Here is a 22,445-nt window from a genome sequence, read left to right on the forward strand (position 1 = left end):
CCAGCACCAGGCTGGTGGCAGACATTCAACATCTTCAACAACTTGAGGGACAAGGTGAACCTTCAGCCAGTTTGCTGATATCAGACTGGGAGGAGTGGCTGACACCTATCAGGCTCTGGCATTCAATGTGACCTGGCCAAGCTGGAGGGCTGGGGGAGAAGAACCTCATGAAGTTAGATAAGGGCTAATGTAGGGTCCTGCCCCTGGGGAAGAACAACCCCTGCACCAGTACAAGTGAAGGGTGACCTGCTGGACAGCAGCTCTGTGAAAGACCTGGATGTGCTGGTGGACAGGAAGTTCCCCAGGAGCCAGCAATGTGCCCTCATGGCAAAAAAGGCCAATGGTCTCCTGGGGTACACAAAGAGTGTGTCCAGCAGGTCAAGCCAGGTTCTCCTCCTTTATTCAGGCCCAGTGAGGCCACATCTGGAGTCCTGGGTCTACTTCTGGGCTCTCCCATTCAAGAGAGACAGGGAACTACTGGAGAGGCCAGGGGAGGCTACAAAGATACTGAGGGGCCTGCAGCATCTCTGGTAGGAGGAAAGGCCAAGAGACCTGGGACTGCTTAGCCTAAAGAAGAGTACTCACACAGGGGATCTTCTCACTGCTCAGCAAGAGCTGAAGCATGGTGAACAAGAGCAGCGGGCCAGACCCTTGTCAGTGGTGCCAAGGGGCAGAACAAGGGGCAAAACTTGGAGTGCAGGAGGTTCCATCTGAAGACAAGGAGAAATTTGTTTGGTGTGAGTGTGCAGGAGCCCTGGAGCAGGCTGCCCAGAGAGGCTGTGGAGTGTTATCTGGAAAGATTCCAAACCCACTTGGCCATTGTGATCCTGGGCAAGCTGCTGTGGGTTCCCCTCCGTTAGGAGGGAGATTGGACTGGATGAGCTCCAGGGGTCCCTTCCAACCCCTACACCATGCTGGGATTCTGGGATTTATCTTTATTGAAAAAAAGGAGGACAGAAAAGTTGCAGGCCCAGCTGAGAAGAGAGAGGTGGGATGGAGAGCTTGTGCACACTTTCTCCCCTGCAAAGAGCACAGGGGCCCCAAAAGCAGCCTTTCCCCCCCCCCCACCTTTCCTTAATGTAAGAACAGAGCCCTTCAGCAGAGGCTATACCATTACCTATTTATTTTATAGCCATAACTCCAGGACAGCTTTTAGCTGAAATTGAAGCCAAACTTGTTCTGTACTTGCTGTCATTGTTCACTTCTCCATCCCTCAGGAGAAAGAGAGAAAGAGGAAGGAGGAAGCTGGGCAAGGAAGTGCCACTCGGTACTAACAGAAAGGGGCAGAGGTGGCAGGAGAGGCAGCACGCTGAGTGGTGTTAAAACACATAACATCAGCACAGGCCAGGAGGTCCACAACCTCCCCCAACCCCTTGGCTGCAGAAGAAAGGTGCCGAAGTGTTGAGCTACTAAAATCCACAGAGTTCAAAAAGAAAAGTAGTCATCACCCTGCTCCTCCTCTGAGGAGGCTGCTGCCTCTATCACAAAGAGGTTCTCCACGTCAGCACTTGGGGCCACCTCTGCAAGGAGAAAAAGGGGGGGGGGGGGGTTATTAGTGTGTGGTGGGTTTGGAAAGCACCTACAGGAGGTGCAAAAAGCCAAGAGGCTCAGGAGAAACAGCCTGCAGACCTCCAACATCCAACACCTCCATGGTGATATTCAAGGCAAGGTTCAACCAGGCCTCAAGCCACCTGGTCTAGTGGGAGATGTCCCTACCTATGGCAGGAGGGTTGGAACGAGATGAACTTCAAGGTCCCTTCCAACCCAAACCATTCTATGAGGCTATAAAAGGAAGTGAAGGAAGCTAAAATGAATGAGGAGTGCCAAAGAGAACTTACTTTGAGTATAGCTGAACTTAGTTCTACATGAAGTTGGCGTGTCCAGACCTGCTGCAGCCTGAGGGAGAGGACAGAGAGGGTCTTCTTAGACACCTGCACCAGCACAGAACAGCTAGGGAAACTGGGATAGGCTGGGTCCTGTACTGGACCTGCCCAGGCCCTGTGCTGCATTGCCACAAAAACTTTAGTGGGCAAGATGAAATAGCCTCAAGTTGCCCAAAAAAGCCTGTACTTGTGTTAGAGCAACAAGCAATAGGGCAAGAGGAAATGGCCTCAAGTTGGAGGAGAGGCTGAGGTTGGACAGGAGGAACAATTTCTTCCCCAGAAGGGTTGTCAAGGCCTGGCCCAGGCTGCCCAGAGCAGTGGTGGAATGTCCATCTCTGAAGAGTTTCCAAAGTTGTGTAGGTGTGGTGCTGAGGGACATGGTTTAGTGGTGACCTGGCAGTGCTGGGTTAAGGGTTGGACTGGATGATCTTAGAGGTCTCTCCAAACCTAAGTGACTCTGTGATTCTGGTTTCTTAGAGGAGGTTCTAATTAGAGAAGAGCTATTTATCATCAGGATTACAAGCACCGGGTTTCTCCTGGGTTGGCAGATGCTTCAGAATTTTGTGACCTTCAGAGACATGAAGTTCCTGCTATGTTCTTCTGTAGAGAGGAACAGGTCATTTTTACCTGGTATTACAGAGTCCCTACATTTAGAGATGCATTCCCAGGGGCTGAGTCTTCTGGCTTTTTCCATGAAAAGCTGAGAACCCAGGGGCAGAAAAAACACAGAACTGTTTTGGTTGGGAGAGATCTTTAAGCCCATTGAGTCCAACCTTTAACCCAGCACTGCCAGGTCACCAGTACAGCATGTCCCTCAGCACCACATCTCCATGACTTTTCAGTATCTGAATGGGACCTCTCAAGAAAGCTGGGCAGGGGCTGTTTCCAAGGTCTGGCAGCACTTGGACAAGGGACAGTGGTTTGAAACTAGAGCAGGGTAGGTTTAGATTGGACATTAGGAAGAAGTTCTTCACTGTGAGGGTGGTGGAGCACTTGAATGTGCTCCAGGGAGGTGGGAAGAGGCCCCATCCCTGAGGACATTCAATGGGACACTGAGCAACCTGATCTGGTTGGAGATGTCCCTGCTGACTGCAGGTGTTTGGACTAGATGATCTTTAAAGGTCCCTTCCAACCCAGTGAATCATAATTGCATGGTTCTACAGTTTTGAAACCCTCCCATGGATGGGGACTCCTCCACTGCCTCTGTGGTCAGGCCTTGACAAACCTTTCCATGAATAAGTTGTTCCTTATGCCCAATACCAGACCTGTTCTCCAGACCCTTTGTTGCCCAAGTGTAGACCCAAAACCCATCAGGCTGGGAGGACATAGGGGGTGGTTCCTGGTCTGCAGTCCCAGGATTCCTCTGCCTAAGCAGCAGAGGTTGGGCTGATCGAGGTGGATCTGGGCAGCACTGAGGGGATGCAGCATTACCGACTTCTTGATGTTGTCCCAGGTGCCCCTGCTGCTCTGTGTCTGCTTCTGCATCCTGAAGACATGCCTGTCATAGTTCTTCCTGTAGAGGAAACCCAGCACCTTAGTGTCACCACCCTGCTGCCTGCTGCACACAGGTAGAGGCACTAGAGAACTCTAAGGTGGGAAGGCCCTGGGCATGGCCATCAAAAGCATCTGCTGGTCACCTCAAGGGGACAGCAACTGTGGGAGGGGTTAATCAGAGGACATGGTTACCAGGCAAAGCCCCACCATTTCTCAGAGGAAGCTCATTTCTTGTCCTTCAGATAAAATGTTTCCATTCCAGTTTCAATTAAGTTGAAGAAACTGAGCTAGGAGGTTAGACTCAAAAGCAGCAGAGGAAGCTTTGCTGAGGCTGAAGCTCAAACCACTACCTTCTCCAAGAGGAGGAGGACACTGGACAGGAGATGGACGCTGGTTTTGTGGCCTCTGGTCAGTTGATTGCTCACACTGCCAAAGGAAAGGGCTTTTCCTAAACAAGTCCCTCCAGGACTGCACACTAAATATGGAAGTGACCTGGTGTCCCAGTTCCAGAAGTGATGCTGCTTAGAACACAAAAGACAACCTTGCAGAAAATCCAAAGGAAAAGGTGAGCAGAGGACACTGGAATGAATTCCTACCTGTTGATGGGTGCCAGCATGCCAGGGCTGATGTGCTCACACTGTGGGGTTTTCACCATAGGGAAGATGGCTGAGGAAGGTGTGATGGGGTTGTCCCTAAGTGCAAAGACCTCCTCCTCCTCGTAATCATCTTGGGTTTCACACAGCGTTGGCAACTGCAAAGGCAGATCAGACCCACCCTCTTAACACAGCTCCTGAGACTTCTCATGGGTCTGGCAGTGGGAAACAGACTCTTGTGAACCACTGCTGTATCCCTTGTCCCCATGTGGAGGAGACCCAGACTCTCTGTGTAGACCTCACTCCATTCCCTGCCTTGACTCCACCATGTCCCTTAGGCAGACGCACAGCACATATGTAGGAAGGTCTCCACACAGCAGCTAAGCGATGCTTCAATCTTGCTCTTGCTGCTCCTTCCATGGATGGCAAACATTTTCTGGCCTACTACACAGCCCCAAAAGAATTTCTGATTAAAGCTACAGGGTCAAAGTCGGCCATCAGTGATCAGGAGAAGGACCTGAGCAGGGCTATACACAGGAGGGGGACAGGAGGGTTACTCAGTGAACTTCTGGTCTGTTCACTTTGAAGAGAGGAAGACTGGAAAGGTTCAGATTTACCTTTACTCTTCTGTTCTGAAAGGGTGTGGCAGTGAAAATGTCATCATGGTTGTCCTTTGGCAAATGGTCCAGGAAGTCCCTCATCTGCTGCTTCCTCTTGAAGGTTCCCACTTTGGCACTTATGACTGGCTCCTTCTTGTCTACAGGAATCAAAACATCCCTTGTTCTAAGGCAGCAGGGACATGGTTTGACAACTCACCAACTACCCAATGCCACTGACAGAGCCCAGTCCCTCCTCCTTGAGAATCTCTCACAGCTTCCTTGTGATCCTCTGAGTTCTGAGACAACTGATGGCTTGAAATAAAACCTCTCTGCTACATCTTATTCCAGAATCAAACTGGTTTGGGTTGGAAGGGACATTAAAGGTCTCCCAGTCCAACTCCCCTGCAGTCAGCAGGGACATCTGCAACTGGAGCAGGTTGCTCAGAGCCCCAAACGACCTGACCTGCAATGGCTTCAGAGATGGGGCAACTTCCACCTCTCTGGATGTCCTGGGCCAGGCTCTCACCACCCTTAGTGTCAAACATTTCTCCCTTCTCTTCTGTCTGCATCTCCCTCTCTTAGTTCAGATCATCAACCCTTTTCTTCCTGTCACACCAGATTCTGCTCAGAAGTCTGTCCCCATATTCATCAGAAGCTTCCTGCAGACTTCACACAGCCACTGCAGGTGCCAGACAGCAGCTGGTATATGATGGTTCCATAGGTCACAGCTATTTTTCAAGTGTCCAAGTCAGGCTGGATATAAACCAGGGAAGTGGTAGATGCCTCATCCCTGGAACCATTGGAGGTCAGCTTGTTCGGGGGTCTGAGCAACCTTTTCTAGTTGCAGTTGTCCCTGATGACTGCCTAGATAACCTTTAAATTTCTTCCCAACCTAACCCAATCCAGTCTGTGACTATTTGCCCTCAGTTGGTAAGGCCAGGTTAAATCTTCCACATCGTGCCCCAAACTAGAGAACTCTAAAAACATTCTTTTTCCTCTTGTACTTTAGTCCTTCATGAGATGCTCCACCAAACCCTGACCCTCCCACAACACGTGTTTTTGTCCCCATCTCTCACTGCCCAACAAATCCTGAACCAGAAATGGTTTGAAGTCTGCAACACCCCCAGAGCAAGGTCTCAGTACCCTTCTCTGCTGGTTTTGCTGAAGTGTTGCTCTTGTTGGTGTGGGGCTTGGAACCTTTTGCCTCTTGCTCTTCCGTGTACTTATGATGGCATTCCTCAGCCGAGCGCGAGCCCACCGCCATGGCCACCTCCAGCCAGAAGCCACTTCTGTGCTTGGGAAAGGATGCCACAGCCCTGCCAAGAGAACAAAGCCACAGCTCGTGCCATAGAATCACAGAATGGTTTGGTTTGGAAGGGACCTTAAAGATCATTTAGTTCCAACCCCTTGCCACAGGCAGCAACATCTTCTGCTACACCAGGCTGCTAAAGGCCTCATTGCCTTGAACACATCCAGGGAGGGGGCCATCCACAATCTCCCCGGGCCACCTATTCCAGTGTCTCACCACCCTCACTGCAAGGAATTTCTCTATGATATGTCATGCTGGAGAACCTTGCTGGGTCAAACTCCCAGAAACCTGCTGGCTGTCCTGGGAAGAACACTATGCCTTGGTTGTAGAGGATCTTGTTCCAGCTGGAACAATCTGAGATAAGCTCAAAGAGGATAGATAAGCTGGAAAAGGGCAAATTTAGACTGCACATTAGGAGGAAATTCATTACAGTGAAAGTGGTGAAGACATTGGGAACAGGTTGTCCAGGAAGGTTCTGGATGCCCCCCACCAGAGGTGTTTGAGGCCAGGTTGGATGAGGCCTTTAACAACCTGGAAGGTGTCCCTGCCCATGGTGGTTAGAACAAGATGATCTTGAAGGTCCCCTCCAACCCAAACCATTCTACGATTGTCTCTGATACCTTGTCCATATCCAGATACAAGATAAATTCATCTGCAGCAGGTCCCCTCACCCCTGAGACATGAGCTCACCCAGTCCCAGCGTGATGGAGGTTGGAACGGATCTCTGGAGATTCGTAAAATGGTTTGGGTTGGAAGGGACTCTAAAGGCCACTTAATCCAACTCACTGCTAAAGCAGGATCACCTCATGTCTTTTCAGGCTTCTAATCTAAGAGAAACAAACCCAAACATGCTCATTTTATTACTTAATATATTAAATCTTTTAAGTATTAAGTAATTAATGCACTAATAAACCATCTTGCAGATCTCCCCTTTAATGCACTCAAAGCTGTAAGCACATTGTGTTTATTCCATCAAGGGAGAGAAAATGCTGCCTCTGCCCCTCTAAGTCATGAAGAGCAACACTTGTACCCTAAAGAGGAGCAGTTCACCCTATCCTGACCTGCTTGTGGTTTTGTAGTTTACTCAGAGGATGTTTATCACTAGAATAGTGATAGAATAGTACATCCACAAAGAAGTTGCTTGAGGTGTCACTGTCTTTCATAGCTGCATAGAATGGTGGCAGCTGTGGCCTGCAATTACTTCAGCTAACTCCCAAGTATCTCCTTTGTTTCACCAATTTTTACTTTGTTAACATGAATTCTTTAAGAGGGAGTTTAAACATAAAGGATTCCTTCAAAATAGCATCAGTGCCTGAATCTGGGAAACCTAAGCCCTGAGAATATTCTGCCTCCCCAGGTGAGGGAAACCCTGCCCTGTGACAGAACAGCCACTTGCCTGTGAAGCTTCTGTAGCTCCTTTTCAGACCACTCATCGGCTGCCCTCTGCACCTTTTCCCTCTCCTGTTCTCTTGCTTTGGCTGCTGAAGACTTGGCAGGGTTAGAAACTTGAGAAGCTTTTCTTTTATTAGGAACTTTTGAGTTCTTCCCTTTCACCTGAAGCTCTTCTGTGCCAGTTTCAGGCTCCGTGTCAGACTCCAAACAGCTCAGATGGTTGAACCTTCTTCCCCTTGTTTCCTTCTCCGGCAGGAGGAAAGAGGACTCATCAGAAGGTGGTTTTTCTCCAAGAGAATCACCACCATCAGTGGATCCAGGCTCACTTTGCCTCAACACCATGTGATGGGAGGCAGCAGACTGCTTCACTGTCCTCTGCTCACTATGTACCTTCTTATTGTCATCCCATGAACCTCTACAGTAAGAGGAGAGTTCAAAGGTTGGAGTCTTTTTATTGAACACAGGTTCATTCTTTCTTTTGACAGACAGGGTGCCATCTTCACTAGATTCTTCTTCCTCACCTGTACTTGATGATACAGCTCTTAACCGTTGGTCTTGAAGCCGTTTGCTGGACCTCAAGCAGGACTTGTACCTGTGCTGATGGACAGTCTGCTGTCCCCGGCCTGCTTCTCTCTTCTCCTTCCTCACTTGTGGGGCTCGGCTGTTCTGTCTGCTGAGTGCTTCAGCACTGGAGGAGTTCAGCCTAGCAGAAAGCTGTGCTTTGCTTCTCGTGGCAAAACCTGCCTGCTCGCTCTCCTCCTCATCTGAAACGAAGCGCCTGGCCTTCTTGCTCCCAGTGGGCTTGAGATCTCCCCTGGAACTCGCTCCTGTGTCATTGCTCTTCCCTGAAAGAGTTTATGTTGGAGAACGTCACATCGTGGAGTGCAACATCACAGAGAATCTTTTGCTGCATATTTTATGTTGTTGTCAGAGCTCTGATATTCCCCACTTTGCATTACAAGTAAAAAGTATTAAAACACTTTTCCTACATAAGCATTTAGAGACTCCAAGCAGGGTAGGGGTTGGAAGGGACCTCTGGAGATCATCCAGTTCAACCCTCTGGGCAGCCTGCTCCAGGGCTCCAGAACCCTCACACCAAACAAGTTTCTCCTCCTGTTCAGGTGGAACCTCCTGGGTTCCAGTTTGTGCCCATTGCCCCTTGCCTGTCCCTGAACACCACTGACAGGAGTCTGGCCCCATCCTCTGGCACACCCACAGGTTCCCAATGCTCCTGCTGAGCATTGAGAAGATCCCCTCTCAGGCTGCTGACAGAAATGTTCTAGGCCCATCAGCAGCTCTGGTGCCTCCACTAGACTCTCTCCAGTAGCTTCCTGTCTCTCTTGAGCCCTGAACTCAGGACTCTAGATGTGACCTCACCGGGACAAAGTAGAGGGGGAGGGAATACTCCCTTGATCTGCTGGCCACACTCTTCTTCACACCCCCCAGGAGACCACTGGCCTCCTTGGCCACAAGAGCACACTGCATTTAATTCCTACATCTTGGGAAGCAAAGCCAGACTGCAGCTCACTAGAGTGCTGAACTCCACCCTTTTTCAGCCTCTCTCCAGTGACATGCAACATCTTTGTGGCCAAAGTGACAGGAGGAGAAACCTCACAAAACCCACAATCCTTTCCATTCCAATGTCCAGAAAGAAAGTGTTCCCTTTATGCATGTGAAAATGGCATTTACACAGAGTTTACATTTGGAGCTGTCCACATGGAGTTAATGCTACTCTTATAGAAAACAAACCAATCAACCATTAAAAGATCACCATACTGTTTCAGCACACACCTCGTAAGGCCACTGATTCTGATCAGTATTTCTGAAAGAAAAGGAAAGAAAACCAAACCCACAACTGTTTTTTTTACCTTTACTTTGGATTTTGGGTGTTTCTTCCAATGCCTTCGTGACTTCCTTTCGTTTTCTCTCCTTAGAGACAGAACTGGTCTTTCTTTGAGATTTTTCAGTACTTGACAGCTTCAAAACAAAACAATTTCAGCTCAACCAATAGGGATTAGACACCAGACCTAAGGACAGCAGCCCTGAAAAAGCCAAACATGCAGGACAAAGATTCTGAGTCACACTGTCATCAGTGCCTGCTAAACACCCTGTGATGAGCACAGGTGGTTATGGAATCACAGAATGGTTTGGGTTGGAAAAGACCTTTAAGACCATCAAGTCCAACCATTCTCTTAACTACCCAGGCTGGTGCTAAACCATCTCCCTCAGCATCTTATCTCTGCAGCTTTGAAACACTTCCAGGGATAGGGATTCAGCCACTTCCCTGGGTAGCCTGGGCCAATCTTTGAGAAACCTTTCAATGATGTATTTTCTTCTTATGTCCAACTTTAAACCTCCCCTGCTGCAACGTGAGGCCATTTCATCTTGTCCTTTCCCTTGTTCCTTGGGAAAAAGAGACCAACCCCCACCTGGTTCTAACCTCCTTTCAAGGAGCAGCCATACACATGCCTAAAGCTGAAGCAACAGAGCCAGGCTCCCTTTGAATTTAAGTAGATTTATGACAGACTGAAGCAGCCATAAGCAGAAGACCCTTACCAGGCTCAGATAATCTGTTCCACCTTCTTCTAAGGTAACATTCAGATCCCTATCCACAAACTGCCTTTGCCCACACCAGAAGCTGAGGGGTGGCTTCACAAGACGACCGCTACGGGTGTAAACCTTCTCTGAGTCACTCCCTACCCGACTCTGTTTTGGGGTTTTATCTGTGAGGAAAGAAAACAAACAAAACCCAAATAGTCCAAAATGCTGTAGTGAAAATTCCCCTGGGCAGACTTCACCAAGCAGCTCCTTTTCACTGACCATGTGGAAAATGTAGACCACGCCACCAAGTTTGATTTTCTTCTTTGAAAAGCAATCAGTTAGAAATGAAAGCCCACACCTTAGTATGACCCAAAGGTTCTACAGTTTACAGCTTTTTACAGGATATATAAACTTCTAAGCACAGTAAGAGTCAGACAGGGCAATAGAATAAGGAAGAGAAGTTGTCACAGTGGAAAGCCTTTAACAAATGAGCTGTTCAATCTGGAGAAGAGAAGGCTCAGAGGTGACCTAATTGTGGCCTTCCAGTATCTGAAGGGGGCTACAAGAAGGCTGGGGAGGGACTTCTCAGGATATCAGGTAGGGATAGGACTAGGGGGAATGGAACGAAGCTGGAGGTGGGGAGATTCAGGCTGGAGGTGAGGAGGAAGTTCTTCCCCATGAGAGTGGTGAAGCCCTGGAATGGGTTGTCCAGGGAGGTGGTTGAGGCCCCATCCCTGGAGGTGTTTAAGACCAGGCTGGATGAGGCTCTGGCCAGCCTGATCTAGTGTGGGGTGTCCCTGCCCATAGCAGGGGGGTTGGAACTAGATGACCCTTGTGGTCCCTTCCAACCCTGACTGATTCTATGAAATGAGAGGGGAAAAAAACCAAAACCAAACAGCTTTTGTCACATTGGGAAGTAATCATGGAATAGTTTAAGTTGGAAGGGACCTTAAAGATCATCGAGTTCCATCCTCCCTGCCATAGGCAGGAACACCTCCCACTAGACCAGGTGCTCAAGGCTTCATCCAGCCTGGCCTTGAACACCTCTCTGGAGGGAGGAATCTGATCAAACCTTTATCTAACAGTATAATGAAGTTTGGAATTTACAATAAGATATTAAAAATTCAAAGTTAAAGCCAAAAGTTCTCATAGAGTAATACAGTATGGTGGGAGGTTGGAAGAGACCTCTGGAGATCATCCAGTCCAACCTCCCTGCTAAGGCAGAAGCACCCGCAGCAATTTGCCCAGGATCACAATGACTGGGTTTGGCATCTCTCCAGAGGAGACTCCACAACCTCTCTCCAGCCTGCTCCAGGGCTCCAGCACCCTCACACCAAACAAGTTTCTCCTCATCTTCAAGTGGAACCTCCTGGGTTCCAGTTTGTGTCTGTTGCCCCTTGTCCTGTCACTGGGCACCGCTGACAAGAGCCTGGCCCCATCAGCTTGCCCCCCTACAGGCCCTTTAGCTCTTGCTGAGCATTGATCAGATCCCCTGCATGACTGCTCTTCTCCAGGCTCAACAGCCCCAGGTCTCTCAGCTTTTCCTCCTCACAGAGATGCTCCAGGACTTTCAGCATCTTTAGAGCCTCCCCTGGACTCTCTCCAGTAGTTCTGTATCTCTACTCCTTCCTAACAAATCCAGGAGCAACCAATTCCTTTGGTAATGAATTGTCCCACAATCACTTCTCTCCAGCCCCAGCTGCCTTCCCTGTGTGAAAACCATTAAGATGCCATCAAGCTGCTCAAGGACTTGATGTGAGTTCAAACTAAGACCAACAGAAGGAAAAAAGCCACTTTTTCTTCTTTTCTGAAGGACAGGATAATTAAATACTCACAAGTGTTCTCATCAACCTTTGGCAGTACTTCATAAACGGTGTTTCTGAGATCAGGTCTTTCTCCATTGCTTGCTGTGCCTGCTCCAGTGTTCAGCATGTCCATGGTCAATGGGTCAGCATCTTCATTCTCATCAGTGGTTTGCTTTTGTTCTTTCCTAACAATGTAGATTTTAACAGCAAAAAACCCAAGGTAAGCTCAAGGCCTTCTTCTCACCTTGGCCAAAGGTCACCAGCATAGTGCAGCTGAACCCACACAGACACCACATGAAACACCAAATCAAAGCCCCTTGTGTATGGTCACTATCATGCTAGATAAAGAGAGGAATAAAACCAAACCAGTACAGTGGAGAAAGCTTAAGAGATCCTCCTGAAGAACTGAGCAGTAAGGACCTGGAACATTCTCTGTATGCAGACATCTACAATCTTTTCTACTTCTCTAACATATTTAAACAGCAAAATCTTAATCAGTAATTACAAGATGTTGCAATGAAACAATCTCCAGAGCAGTTACCTCCTCCTTTCCTCAAGGAACTCCTCAACATATTTCTTCCAATTCGTGGAAAAGCCAAACCTGAATCTTTTGATGAATTGGTAGGGAAAGCCTGTTGGGAACAGCAGTGGGGTTAACATCAACACTTCTCAACACAGGGCAGAAATCACAGCCTGAAGCAGGGTGGGGTGCTGAGTATCTTTGAAGCCCACCACATCTTGAAACACTACAGACAGACAACTTTCCCCACCCTAAAGGACCAGTCCTGCCCCTGGGGAGCAACAACCCCCTGCACCAGTAGAGGCTAAGGGTGACCTGCTGGGAAGCAGCTCCACAGACAAGGTCCTGGGAGTGCTGGTGGACATCAAGGTCCCCATGAGCCAGCAAAGGGCTCTTGTGGCCAAGAAGGCAAATGGTCTCCTGGGGTGCATGAAGAAGAGTGAAGCCAGAAGGTTGAGGGAGGTGTTCCTAAAAGAGAGCAAGTATAATAAGGAAGAACCTCAGTGGGTTTAAATGGAAAATGAGGAATAAAATGAATCCCATCATGATGTGGGCTCTCAAGGAGATTCCTAAACTTCATAGATCCATAGAATGGTCTGGGTTGGAAGGGACCTTAAAGATCATCTAGTTCCAACCATTCCAACTTTGGAGAAAATTATGCATACTGGTGAGGATAGCTGCAGTCTGATGGTACTGTGGATAGAAAATGCTGGCCAGAAAGCACAAGAGAAGAGCTACAGAATGCACATGAAATGGGGAAATTCAGTCTTGAGAAGAGGAAAATGATGCCTGTGGTGGCAGGGGAGCAGGTGTGGTTACGAGTTACTGTTAGGTACTGTTGTAGCAGTAGTGGTGGGATTGTAAGCTCTAAGCAGACAGTTGGAGTTGATGATATCAAAGTCTCTTCCAACCTCATTATTTCCATAGATCACACAATGACATCACAGTTTAGTTTAGAAGGGATCTTTGAAGACCATCTAGTCCAACCCCCACATGAGAGTATGTGCTGATACAGGATTAAAAACTTATTTCTCAGTGTGAAAACTGAAGAATATGGTTTGGCTGGCTTGGCAAGTGATTCTGTTCAAGGGGTCAGCTTCATACTCACTAGCATTTAAACAGCTTGAACATCCCAGAATCCCAGCATGGTGGGGTTGGAAGGGAACTCTAGGATCATCCAGTCTAACCTCCCTGCTAAAGCAGGGGCACCCACAGCAGCTTGCCCAGGATCACAATGTCCAGGTGGGTTTGGAATCTCTCCAGAGAGGGAGACTTCACAACCTCTCTGGGCAGCCTGCTCCAGGGCTCCAGCACCCTCACAACAAACACATTGCTCCTCCTGTCCAGGTGGAACCTCCTGGGTTCCAGTTTGTTCCCATTGCCCCTTGTCCTGCCACTGAGAAGAGTCTGGCCCCATCCTCTGCCCCTAACAAGTCCTTTAGCTCTTGCTGAACATTGAGAATATCCCCTTTGTGGCTGCTCTTCTAGGCTCAACAGCCCCTGGTCTCTCAGCCTTTCCTCCTCACAGAGATGGTCCAGGCCCCTCAGCATCTTTGGAGGCTCCACTGGACTCTTTCCTGTAGTTTCCTGTCTCTCTTGAGCTGAGGATCCCAGCACTGGGCCCAGTACTACAGCTTTGGCCTCAGAAGGGCAGAACAGAAGCAGAGGAGAACCTCCCTCGACCTGCTGGCCACACTCCTCAGGTGTTTGATGTTGCATTAAGAACCTTCTTACCTTCTTTTCTCATGGAGGCCACATCAATCCTTCCCTGCAGCAAGTAGACACTGCCGGAAGAGGTTCTCACTTGGTTGGAGGTGATGCGTTCCGTCACGGCGTTACTGTGCCAAAGCTGATCTTTCCTGTCCCTGAGAGAGCATGAAGAGAAACAACACACTGGTTTCAGAAAAGGAAGGTAAAACTGGAATGTTGGTATTCCCCGAAAGGTGGCCAGAGGCGGTGGGGGCTTCTCTTAGTTGAGAGGTGTCCACTAGACAAGTAACTACGTTAGGTGGTTACTAACTACAGGAAGAGTAGATTAGGAGTGTGTCCAGCAGATCAAGGGAGGTTCTCCTTCCCCTCTAGTCTGCCCTGGTGAGACTTTGCCTGGAATACTGCGTCCAGTTTTGGACTCTCCAGTTCAAGAGGGACAAGGAGCTGCTGGATAGAGTCCAGTGGAGAGCTACCAGGATGATTAAGGGACTGGAGCACTGCCCTATGAGGAGGGGCTGAGAGCCCTGGGGCTTTTTAGTCTGGAGAAGACTGAGAGGGGATTTAATAAATGTTTATAAATATCTGAGGGCTGAGTGTCAAGAGGGAGGGAACAGGCTCTGCTCAGTTGCACCCTGTGATAGGACAAGGGGCAATGGATATCAACTACAGCACAGGAGGTTCCACTTCAAAATGAGGAGGAACTTCTTCACTGTGAGGGTCACAGAGCACTGGAACAGGCTCCCCAGAGGGACTGTGGAGTCTCCTTCTCTGGAGCCTTTCAAGACCCATCTGGATGTGTTCCTGTGCAACCTGTGCTAGATTCTACGGCCCTGCTCTGGCAGGAGGGTTGGACTTGATGATCTTCAAAGGTCCCTTACAACCCCTAACATCCTATGATTACTCCTCTCCAAGGGTCTACTTCCCACAGGCTCCTCAAACCACTTCACTGCAAGTTAAATCTGACCCTTGTTTTCTTGATCTTGCAGCTATGTGAACATGACCTGACCATAAACATCACCAAGAGCCCCTCAGAGTCAGTTTTCAGGTGGATCAGATGCTGCCATGGTTCACCACGTAGCTGTAGGAGTAATGGTGCCACCTCAGATACTATGGCAGGAAGATATGGCTGAGGACAGTCTGCACTTCAAGCTGCCACAAACCAGAAATGATGTAGAAAGTCCATCGTGGCACAACTGTCAGGGATCTACTAGACAAACGTGTGTCTATTCCTCTTTCGTCAGCTCAGGGCTGGAACTCACGCTCTTTAACTGGTACTCTCCTGTGTGTAGAAACTCCAGCTCCTGCACAGCTGAAGGAATTCACCTCTTTCTTGAGAAGTTTAAACTCTAACATCACTTTGTACTTACCAAGAATACCTTCCTTGAAGGTGCAGCTCAGCCTAAGTCATGGGCAACCTAAGCCATGGGCTAACATGGGTCCTTCTTCTCCTCAAGCCTCAGCCTCATCCCCACATGCCCCAGCTGTGCTGTGCTACAGGCTTTGGAGCAGACAGACTCAGTGGGCTAAGCCTGGAGACAGAGACCTTTAGAAAGCATGGCAAGAGCTGCAAGCAGTGTCTCAAGGGTAGGGATGCAGCCAAGGGACCTGTCCTCAGCTGGGGAGGCAAAATCAGCAGCAGAAGTATGAGAAGCTGCTTCCAGAAGTTACCCAGATGTTCCCAGAAGACATGACTCAAAACTGCAGATGAAGATGGCATAGCCTTTCCATCTCAGAAACTGAAATCCCACCAACATCTTTCTCACCCCACTGAAATCAGAAAACTTCTCCTTACTTGCGTTTTCCCTCCAGAAAGATTGCAGAGTTGCCATCCATCACTTTAATTCTCCAGCTGGTGAGGCAGATATTTTTCTGCTCAAAGGGAAAAAACAATTAATTTTTAGCTGAGACTGAAGGTATGAAAGGTGTGAGGAAGATGGACATGAATTCCTGTGCAACTCAAGGTGTTTAGGCATCAGAGAAAACTAAAACTAACCATTCCACACATCCGTGCTGAAGCATCTTCAAGCTGGACTCTAAAGCACAAAACTGCCAGGAATTAGACACATTTTGAGACATTTGATGTTGGCTTTGAGATCTAAAACAGAGGTATTGTCTTGGAACTCAAGCACATCTAAAAAGCTCCTCACAAAAGGAAAGGTACCTGACACCTGTAGCCAGCGCCTGCTCAGATCTCTAGTGACCAGGAATGTACTCTGTGCAGCATAAAGAAAGAGTATCAAGGGAGGTTCTCCTCCCCTCTATTCAGCCCTAGTGAGGCCACATCTGGAGCTCTGGGTCCAGTTCTGGGCTTCCCAGTTGAAGAGAGACAGGGAACTGCTGGACAGGGTCCAGTGAAGGCTGGGAAGATGCTGAGCGGCCTGGAGCATCTCTGTGAGGAGGAAAACCTGAGAGACCTGAGGCTGTTGAGCATGGAGAAGAGCAGCCTGAGAGGGGATCTGATCAATGTTTACAAATATCTGAAAGGTGGGTGTCAGGAAGAGGAGGCCAGGCTCTTTTCAGTGGGGCAGGACAAGGAGCAACAGGCACAAACTGGAACACAGGAGGTTCCATCTGAACAGGAGAAGAAACTTGCTTGGTTGTGAAGGTGCTGGAACCCTGGAGCAGGCCGGCCAGAAAGACTGTGAAGCCTCCATCTCTGGAGAGATTCTAAAGCCACATGGGTATTTTGATCCTGGGAAAACTAGTTGGACTGGATGATCTCTGGAGGTCCCTTCCAACCCCCACCATTCTATGATCTCTTCCAGCACCTTCTGTTCAGGCACAAGTCTTTAACACCAAGAGCTATCTGGGCCAACTTTTTAACATCAAATGTACTTAAGTGTGAGGGAGAATGGACTGAATGCAGAGGAGGGCAATGAAGCTGGTAAAGGGCCTGAAGAAGAAATCTTATGAAGAGCAACTGAAGGAGCTGGGGCTGAAGGTTTAAAAAAAGAGAAGGCTGAGGAGAGACCTCATTACTGTCTTCAACTAGCTGAAAGGACATTGTAGAGAGGCTGGTGCTGGTCTCTTCTCCCAGGTAATTAGTGATAGAACAAGAGGAAAAGGCCTCAAGCTGTGAGTGGGTAGATTTAGACTGGACATTAGGAAACATTTTTTCAGGGAAAGAGTGGTCAGGCACTGGTCAGTGCTGCCCAGGGAGGTGGTTGAGTCACCAACCTGGATGTGTTTAAAGGTCATTTGCCTGTGGTGCTAGGTAATATGGTTTAGGGGTGAACTTTGTACAGTATGGCTATACATAGAATAGAATACATAGAATAAACCAGGTTGGAAGAGACCTTCAAGATCATCGCATCCAACCCATCAACCAATCCAACACCGCCCAAACAACTAACCCACGGCACCAAGCACCCCGTCAAGTCTCCTCCTAAAAACCTCCAGTGATGGTGACTCCACCACCTCCCCAGGCAGCCCATTCCAATGTGCAATCACTCTTTCTGTATAGAACTTTTTTCTAACATCCAGCCTGACCCTCCCCTGGCGCAGCCTGAGACTGTGTCCTCTTGTTCTGGTACTGCTTGCCTGGGAGAAGAGACCAACATCCGTCTGTCTACAACCTCCCTTCAGGTAGTTGTAGAGAGTAATAAGGTCACCCCTGAGTCTCCTCTTCTCCAGGCTAAGCAACCCCAGCTCCCTCAGCCTCTCCTCGTAGGGAGAGGGTATGGGTTGGACTTGGTGATCCTGAGGGTCTTTTCCAACCTGAAGGTTTCTGTGAAACAACTTGCTGAACTAAAAGAGGACTGCAAACCCATGGATTTTGCCAGGGAACAAAGGTAACTGAAACATGGCAGCTTATGAGGGGAATCACTGAGTAATGCAGCAGGTTTCAAAATTCCAGAATCCCAGGATGGTGGGAGTTGGAAGGGAACACTGGACATCATCCAGTCCAACCCTCCTGCTAAAGCAGGGGCACCCACAGCAGCTTGCCCAGGATCACAACATCCTGGAGTCTCTACCACCTCTCTGGGCAGCCTGCTCCAGAGGTTCAGCACCCTCACACCAAGTAAGTTTCTCCCCATCTTTATACCCTCCTGGGTACCATTTTGTGCCCATTGTCCCTTGTCATGTCACTGGGAGACACTGACAAGACTCTGGCCCCATCCTCTTTCCCCCAACAGGTCCTTTAGCTCTTGCTGAAGATTGAGAAGATCCCCTCTCAGGCTGCTCTTCTCCAGATGTTTACCAGCAAGATCTAAAATCCCAGTTCATTCTCCTCCCAGTGCTCATTGTTCTTGACAAGAAAAAATTAACTAACTCTCCAGAATGATCTGAAACCAGCCCACAGGAATGCAGCAGCTGCCCTGAAGAATTAAGTTCTCCCACCTCTTTCTCTGCTCTGCCAGCAGCTTGATCTGTAGGAGGTTTATTTGATGGGACATTAAACTCTTCTCTCTTCTTTTGCTTCCTGGGAATGTGGACATTGGGAGAAGCCAGCATGATACTACAAAAGCACTTTCTGGCATTTGCCTCTGAGATCTTGTCTACTTCTTGAGCAGGCTCCTTGTTATTTGGCTGCAACTGTCTTCTGTCTTGATGAAGTTCAGTTTGCTTGGCTTCTCTGTTTTGCCACTTTTCTCCCAACTGATCCCCATTTTTGAAAGGAGAAGAGATTATATTGCCAGAAACAACATCTGTGTCATCAGAGGATTCACCATCAGCATCGATGGGTTCCACAACAAACGTATCGTGATCATCCATATTGGTGGCCACGCTCTCTGCAGGGTCATTCCTCAGCTCCTCAGCCAGCACAGTCTGCACTGATGACTTTTCTGTAAGGGTGGAAGGAGGAAGGTTCTGCTTGATTGGGTTTGAAGGATCTGCCCAAGAAAAATAAAAGGAATAAGAAAGAGATGAGTGATTTTGAGAAGTAACAAGGATTACATCCAGAAAATTACCTCCCAAGACTCTGGAATGCATCATGATGGCCTTCACTAAAAGAAAGACATTGAGGTACTGCAGCATTTCCAAAACGCAGCAATGAAGCTGGTAGTGAAGGACCTGGAGAACAGGAATGGTGAGGAGCAGCTGAGGGACCTGAGGTTGTTCAGCCTGCAGAAAAGGAGGCTGAGGGGAGACCTGGTTTGCTACAGCTCCCTGAAAGGTGGTTGGAGCCAGGTGGGGTTGTTCACTGGGAGAAGAGACCAACTGACAGGATGAGAAGAAATGGCCTCAGCTTGCCCCAGGGGAACTCTAGAATGGACATGAGGAACAATTTCTTCACTGAAAGGGTTGTCAAAGACTGGAACAGGCTGGCCAGGGCAGTGGCTGAATCCCCATCCATGGAGGTGTTGCAAAGCTGAGGTGTGCTGCTGAGGAACACGGTTTAGCACCAGCCTTGGCAGAGGTAGAGAACGGTTGGACTGCATGATCTTAAAGTGCTTTTCCAACAACAACAGTTCTATGATTCTGTGTTCTTCATCTGCATTTCCAAATGTAGACTACAGGACAGAAGCTCACATGGGGTCACCATCAAGAAAGAATAGAGGGAGAAGAAAAACCAAAGATAGATGATATTGCAGAAGCAAACATTTTCTTTTTATGTATTAAAAGCCAAGGAACAAAAACATTCAGCAAGTGAGGTTAAGGATTTTCCCACTAAGTTTCACATTGAAATGGTGAGGTGTTACACAGAGGACTCAACCACATCAGAATGCCAACAGGGTGGAGGTTGGAAGGGTCCTCTGGAGATCATCCAGTCCAACCCCCCTGCTAATGCACCCACAGCAGCTTGCCCAGGAAGACAATGGCCAGGGGGCTTTAGAATCTCTCTAGAGAAGGAATCAGGATGCCTGGAGAAAGGTGACTTTCATTGTTAGAATGCACTCTAACAGACTGACAACCTCAAGCTTCGAGGTCAGCAGCCCACACCCCTACACCATGTTTAAACCAACTCTAAAGGCCACCTCCAGGTTTGAAAAGGCAGATCTGCAGATTTTCACTGCATGCAGAGAAAGAGAATAATGATCTCCAAAGAGTTCACAAGCAAAACAGACATCCTGAGGCCAAGGAAGCTTTGGAGGTATTCTTAGGAGCAACACCAAGAGGTACCTTTTTGCTGCTGCTGCTGCAATTTTTTCTTGACACGCAGGAAGAACTTCTGAGGGGACTCTGAGACAAGAGGGCCTTTGGCTAGAGCTCTCATGGGTCGCTTATCAGGAAACAGAGAGCCATTTAAACCTGGAAAAGAACACAAATAATCTTGGAATTTGGGGAAGAACAATGTTTTCTTTGCCAAGATGGGTGAGCAACAAGAGCTTTCTCTTTTCATCACGGGTTAGGTGGTCTGTAGCCTCAGCTGCACCTGAGAAACACCCCCAGGTGTGTGTCAGGTTTGGGTTAGAAGCAACATATAAAGGTCATCCACTTCAACCCCCCTGCAGTCAGCAGGGACACCTACAACTACAGCAGGTTGGTCAGAGCCCCAAACAATGGGTTCAGAGATGGGGCATCTCCCATCTCTCTGGGCAATCTGGAACAGGATCTCACCACCCTCACTGTCAAACATTTCCCCCTTCTCTCCGGTCTCAAACTATCACCCCTTGTCCTGTTGCAACAGCCCCTGCTCAAAAGTCTGTCCCCAGCTTTCTGATCAGCACCTTGAAGGTCTCGCTGGAGCCTTCTCTTCTCCAGGCTGAACAACTCCAACTCTTTCAGTCTGTCCTCACAGCAGAAGGCTTCCAGCCCTCCTGTCATTACTGTGGCCACCTCTGGTCCTGTTCCAACAGGTCCATGTCACTGCTGTGTACAGGGCTCCAGAGCTGGACCCAGCACTGACGATGACAAAGACAAGAGACAGCAACTCCCTTCTTTGCCTCCAGTACTCCTTTGTATATGTAGAGTGACTTCAGAACAAATTATTTTAAAAGATCATAAAGAAGTGTTTGACACTGAGGGTAAGGAGATCCTGCCCCAGTTTGCCCAGAGACATGGGAGATGCCCCATCCCTGGAACCATTCCAGGTCACACTGGGGCTCTGAGCAACCTGATTCAGTTGCAGATGTCCCTGCTGACTGAAGAGGGGTTGGAGTCCTTTAAAGATCCCTTCCAAACCATTCTATGAAAAACTCCTAACCATACAGGGAAAGGTAGTACTGGTACCAGTATAGACACCTTGCTCTGCTTTTCTTAGAGCCAGGAAGAGCCACAAGCAAAAGCCACATCAAGCTCAAAGTCTAGGGCAAAACGTCTGTTTTAGAGAAGCCATGAACAAACCTTCTGTTGGCTGGACACACTCAGCAGGCCCCTTGGCTCCTCTCTCCTGATCTTCTGCTATGACTGTTTTCTCAAGCCTTCTTCCCTGCTCCCCCGGTTTTGGGTTGGGGGTCAGGATAAAGTCCGTGCTGCAGCTCCTCGGTGGTTCCTCGCTCGTCGGCTGCCCGGGGTCCTGCTGCTTCTGCGAGGCCTTGGTTTTCATCCGCTGGAAGACTTTGAGATGGCTGTCGCTGGCAGGTCGCTCACTCGCCCGTCGCTTTAGGCAGCGCTGCGGGCTGGGGAGCAGTCTGTCCAGGACCTTGCTGACATCTAGCAGTTCCTTGCAGGTCGTGCTCCCTGCCAGCGCCGTGGACTGGAGAGCAGTGTCAGGCTCCGGCCCTCCGGGGCGGCTTCCCGCAGGGCCCGCCGGCTCTCTCCCGCTAGCTGGACAGATCCTGGCGGTACCGTGAGACCTCAGGAGTTCCTTCAGCGGGGTCAGCGTCCCCTCGGGGATGCAGCTGAAGGGCACCGAGCGGAAGGGCAGCTCTCCCGGCCGGCGGGCGGGCGTCACGATCGTGTCTGCGCACAGATCGGCCGCGGCTCGGCCCCTCATGGTACCAGTCTCTACCAGACGCGGTTCAGCCTCTCTCGGTGACCTGTCCTCGGCTCTACCTGGCCCTTCACAATATTCCCGCCCCAGCCTGGTTAGGCCCCTCATGGCGGGCTGGGCTGGGCTCGGCCCCGCCCGGCTTTACACGGCGGTCTCCCCACAGCTCGACCCCTCACAGCGGTGTCGTGTCGGCCCAGTCAGGCCTCTCACCGGCGGTATCGCCCCGCCCCGGTGAGGGCCGAGCCGGTCCCCGACAGCGTTCGGTTCCGCTCGGTCCTTCCCCTCAGAGGGCTACGGTACCAACCTCCGCGCGCGCAGTCACCGAGCCCGCCATCGCAGTCAGAATGATTTGAGCGCAGCCGCCGCGCTCCCATTGGTGGAGAGAACCTGTGACATCACTGCCATCTTGGACGGCGCCATTCAGGGCGAGAAAGGGGAACGAGCGCAAACCGGAAATGGTGGAGCCTTTTTTAGGGAGGTGGAAGGGGCATGTTCTCCTGCGGCACCCCTCTCTCCTCTGAGCGGTGGTTCACTGGCCTGTGGCTCTATCCTCGCGCTGGCGACCGTTAGTGGCTGAAGCGGCGCCAGCGAGGGGCTGGTCTGCCTAGCAGCGAGCGCTGTCCTCAGAGCAACGGCGATTTTGTTTCTGTAGGGGAGCCTCCAGTTGGGTTGAGTTGTTGGTGAAGGAAGGGAGAGCTCGGTAGCAAACGTTTTGCACCCGTTAACCCCATTAAACGAGCGTGGAACAGCACTCTGGGCTGGGAATAGGGCACAGGGATG

General features: G+C 49.6%; 1 protein-coding gene across 1 annotated transcript; it reads right to left on the reverse strand.

The window, feature by feature from the left end:
- Positions 1-1,368: 1,368 nt before the first annotated feature.
- Positions 1,369-21,673, reverse strand: MIS18BP1 (MIS18 binding protein 1). Its single transcript, XM_054162156.1, has 16 exons — positions 21,077-21,673; positions 19,901-20,041; positions 18,188-18,681; positions 15,639-15,715; positions 13,871-14,001; positions 12,158-12,248; positions 11,647-11,801; positions 9,827-9,993; positions 9,139-9,247; positions 7,275-8,115; positions 5,695-5,885; positions 4,588-4,730; positions 3,974-4,128; positions 3,315-3,396; positions 1,825-1,896; positions 1,369-1,527 (listed from the first exon to the last, which is right to left on the reverse strand). The coding sequence occupies exons 1-16, from the start codon at positions 21,666-21,668 to the stop codon at positions 1,426-1,428; spliced, it is 3,543 nt and encodes a 1,180-aa protein (XP_054018131.1). The 5' UTR covers positions 21,669-21,673; the 3' UTR covers positions 1,369-1,425.
- Positions 21,674-22,445: the final 772 nt, after the last annotated feature.

Source organism: Dryobates pubescens, chromosome 5 (genome assembly GCF_014839835.1).
Source record: "Dryobates pubescens isolate bDryPub1 chromosome 5, bDryPub1.pri, whole genome shotgun sequence".
Classification (NCBI taxonomy): domain Eukaryota; kingdom Metazoa; phylum Chordata; class Aves; order Piciformes; family Picidae; genus Dryobates; species Dryobates pubescens.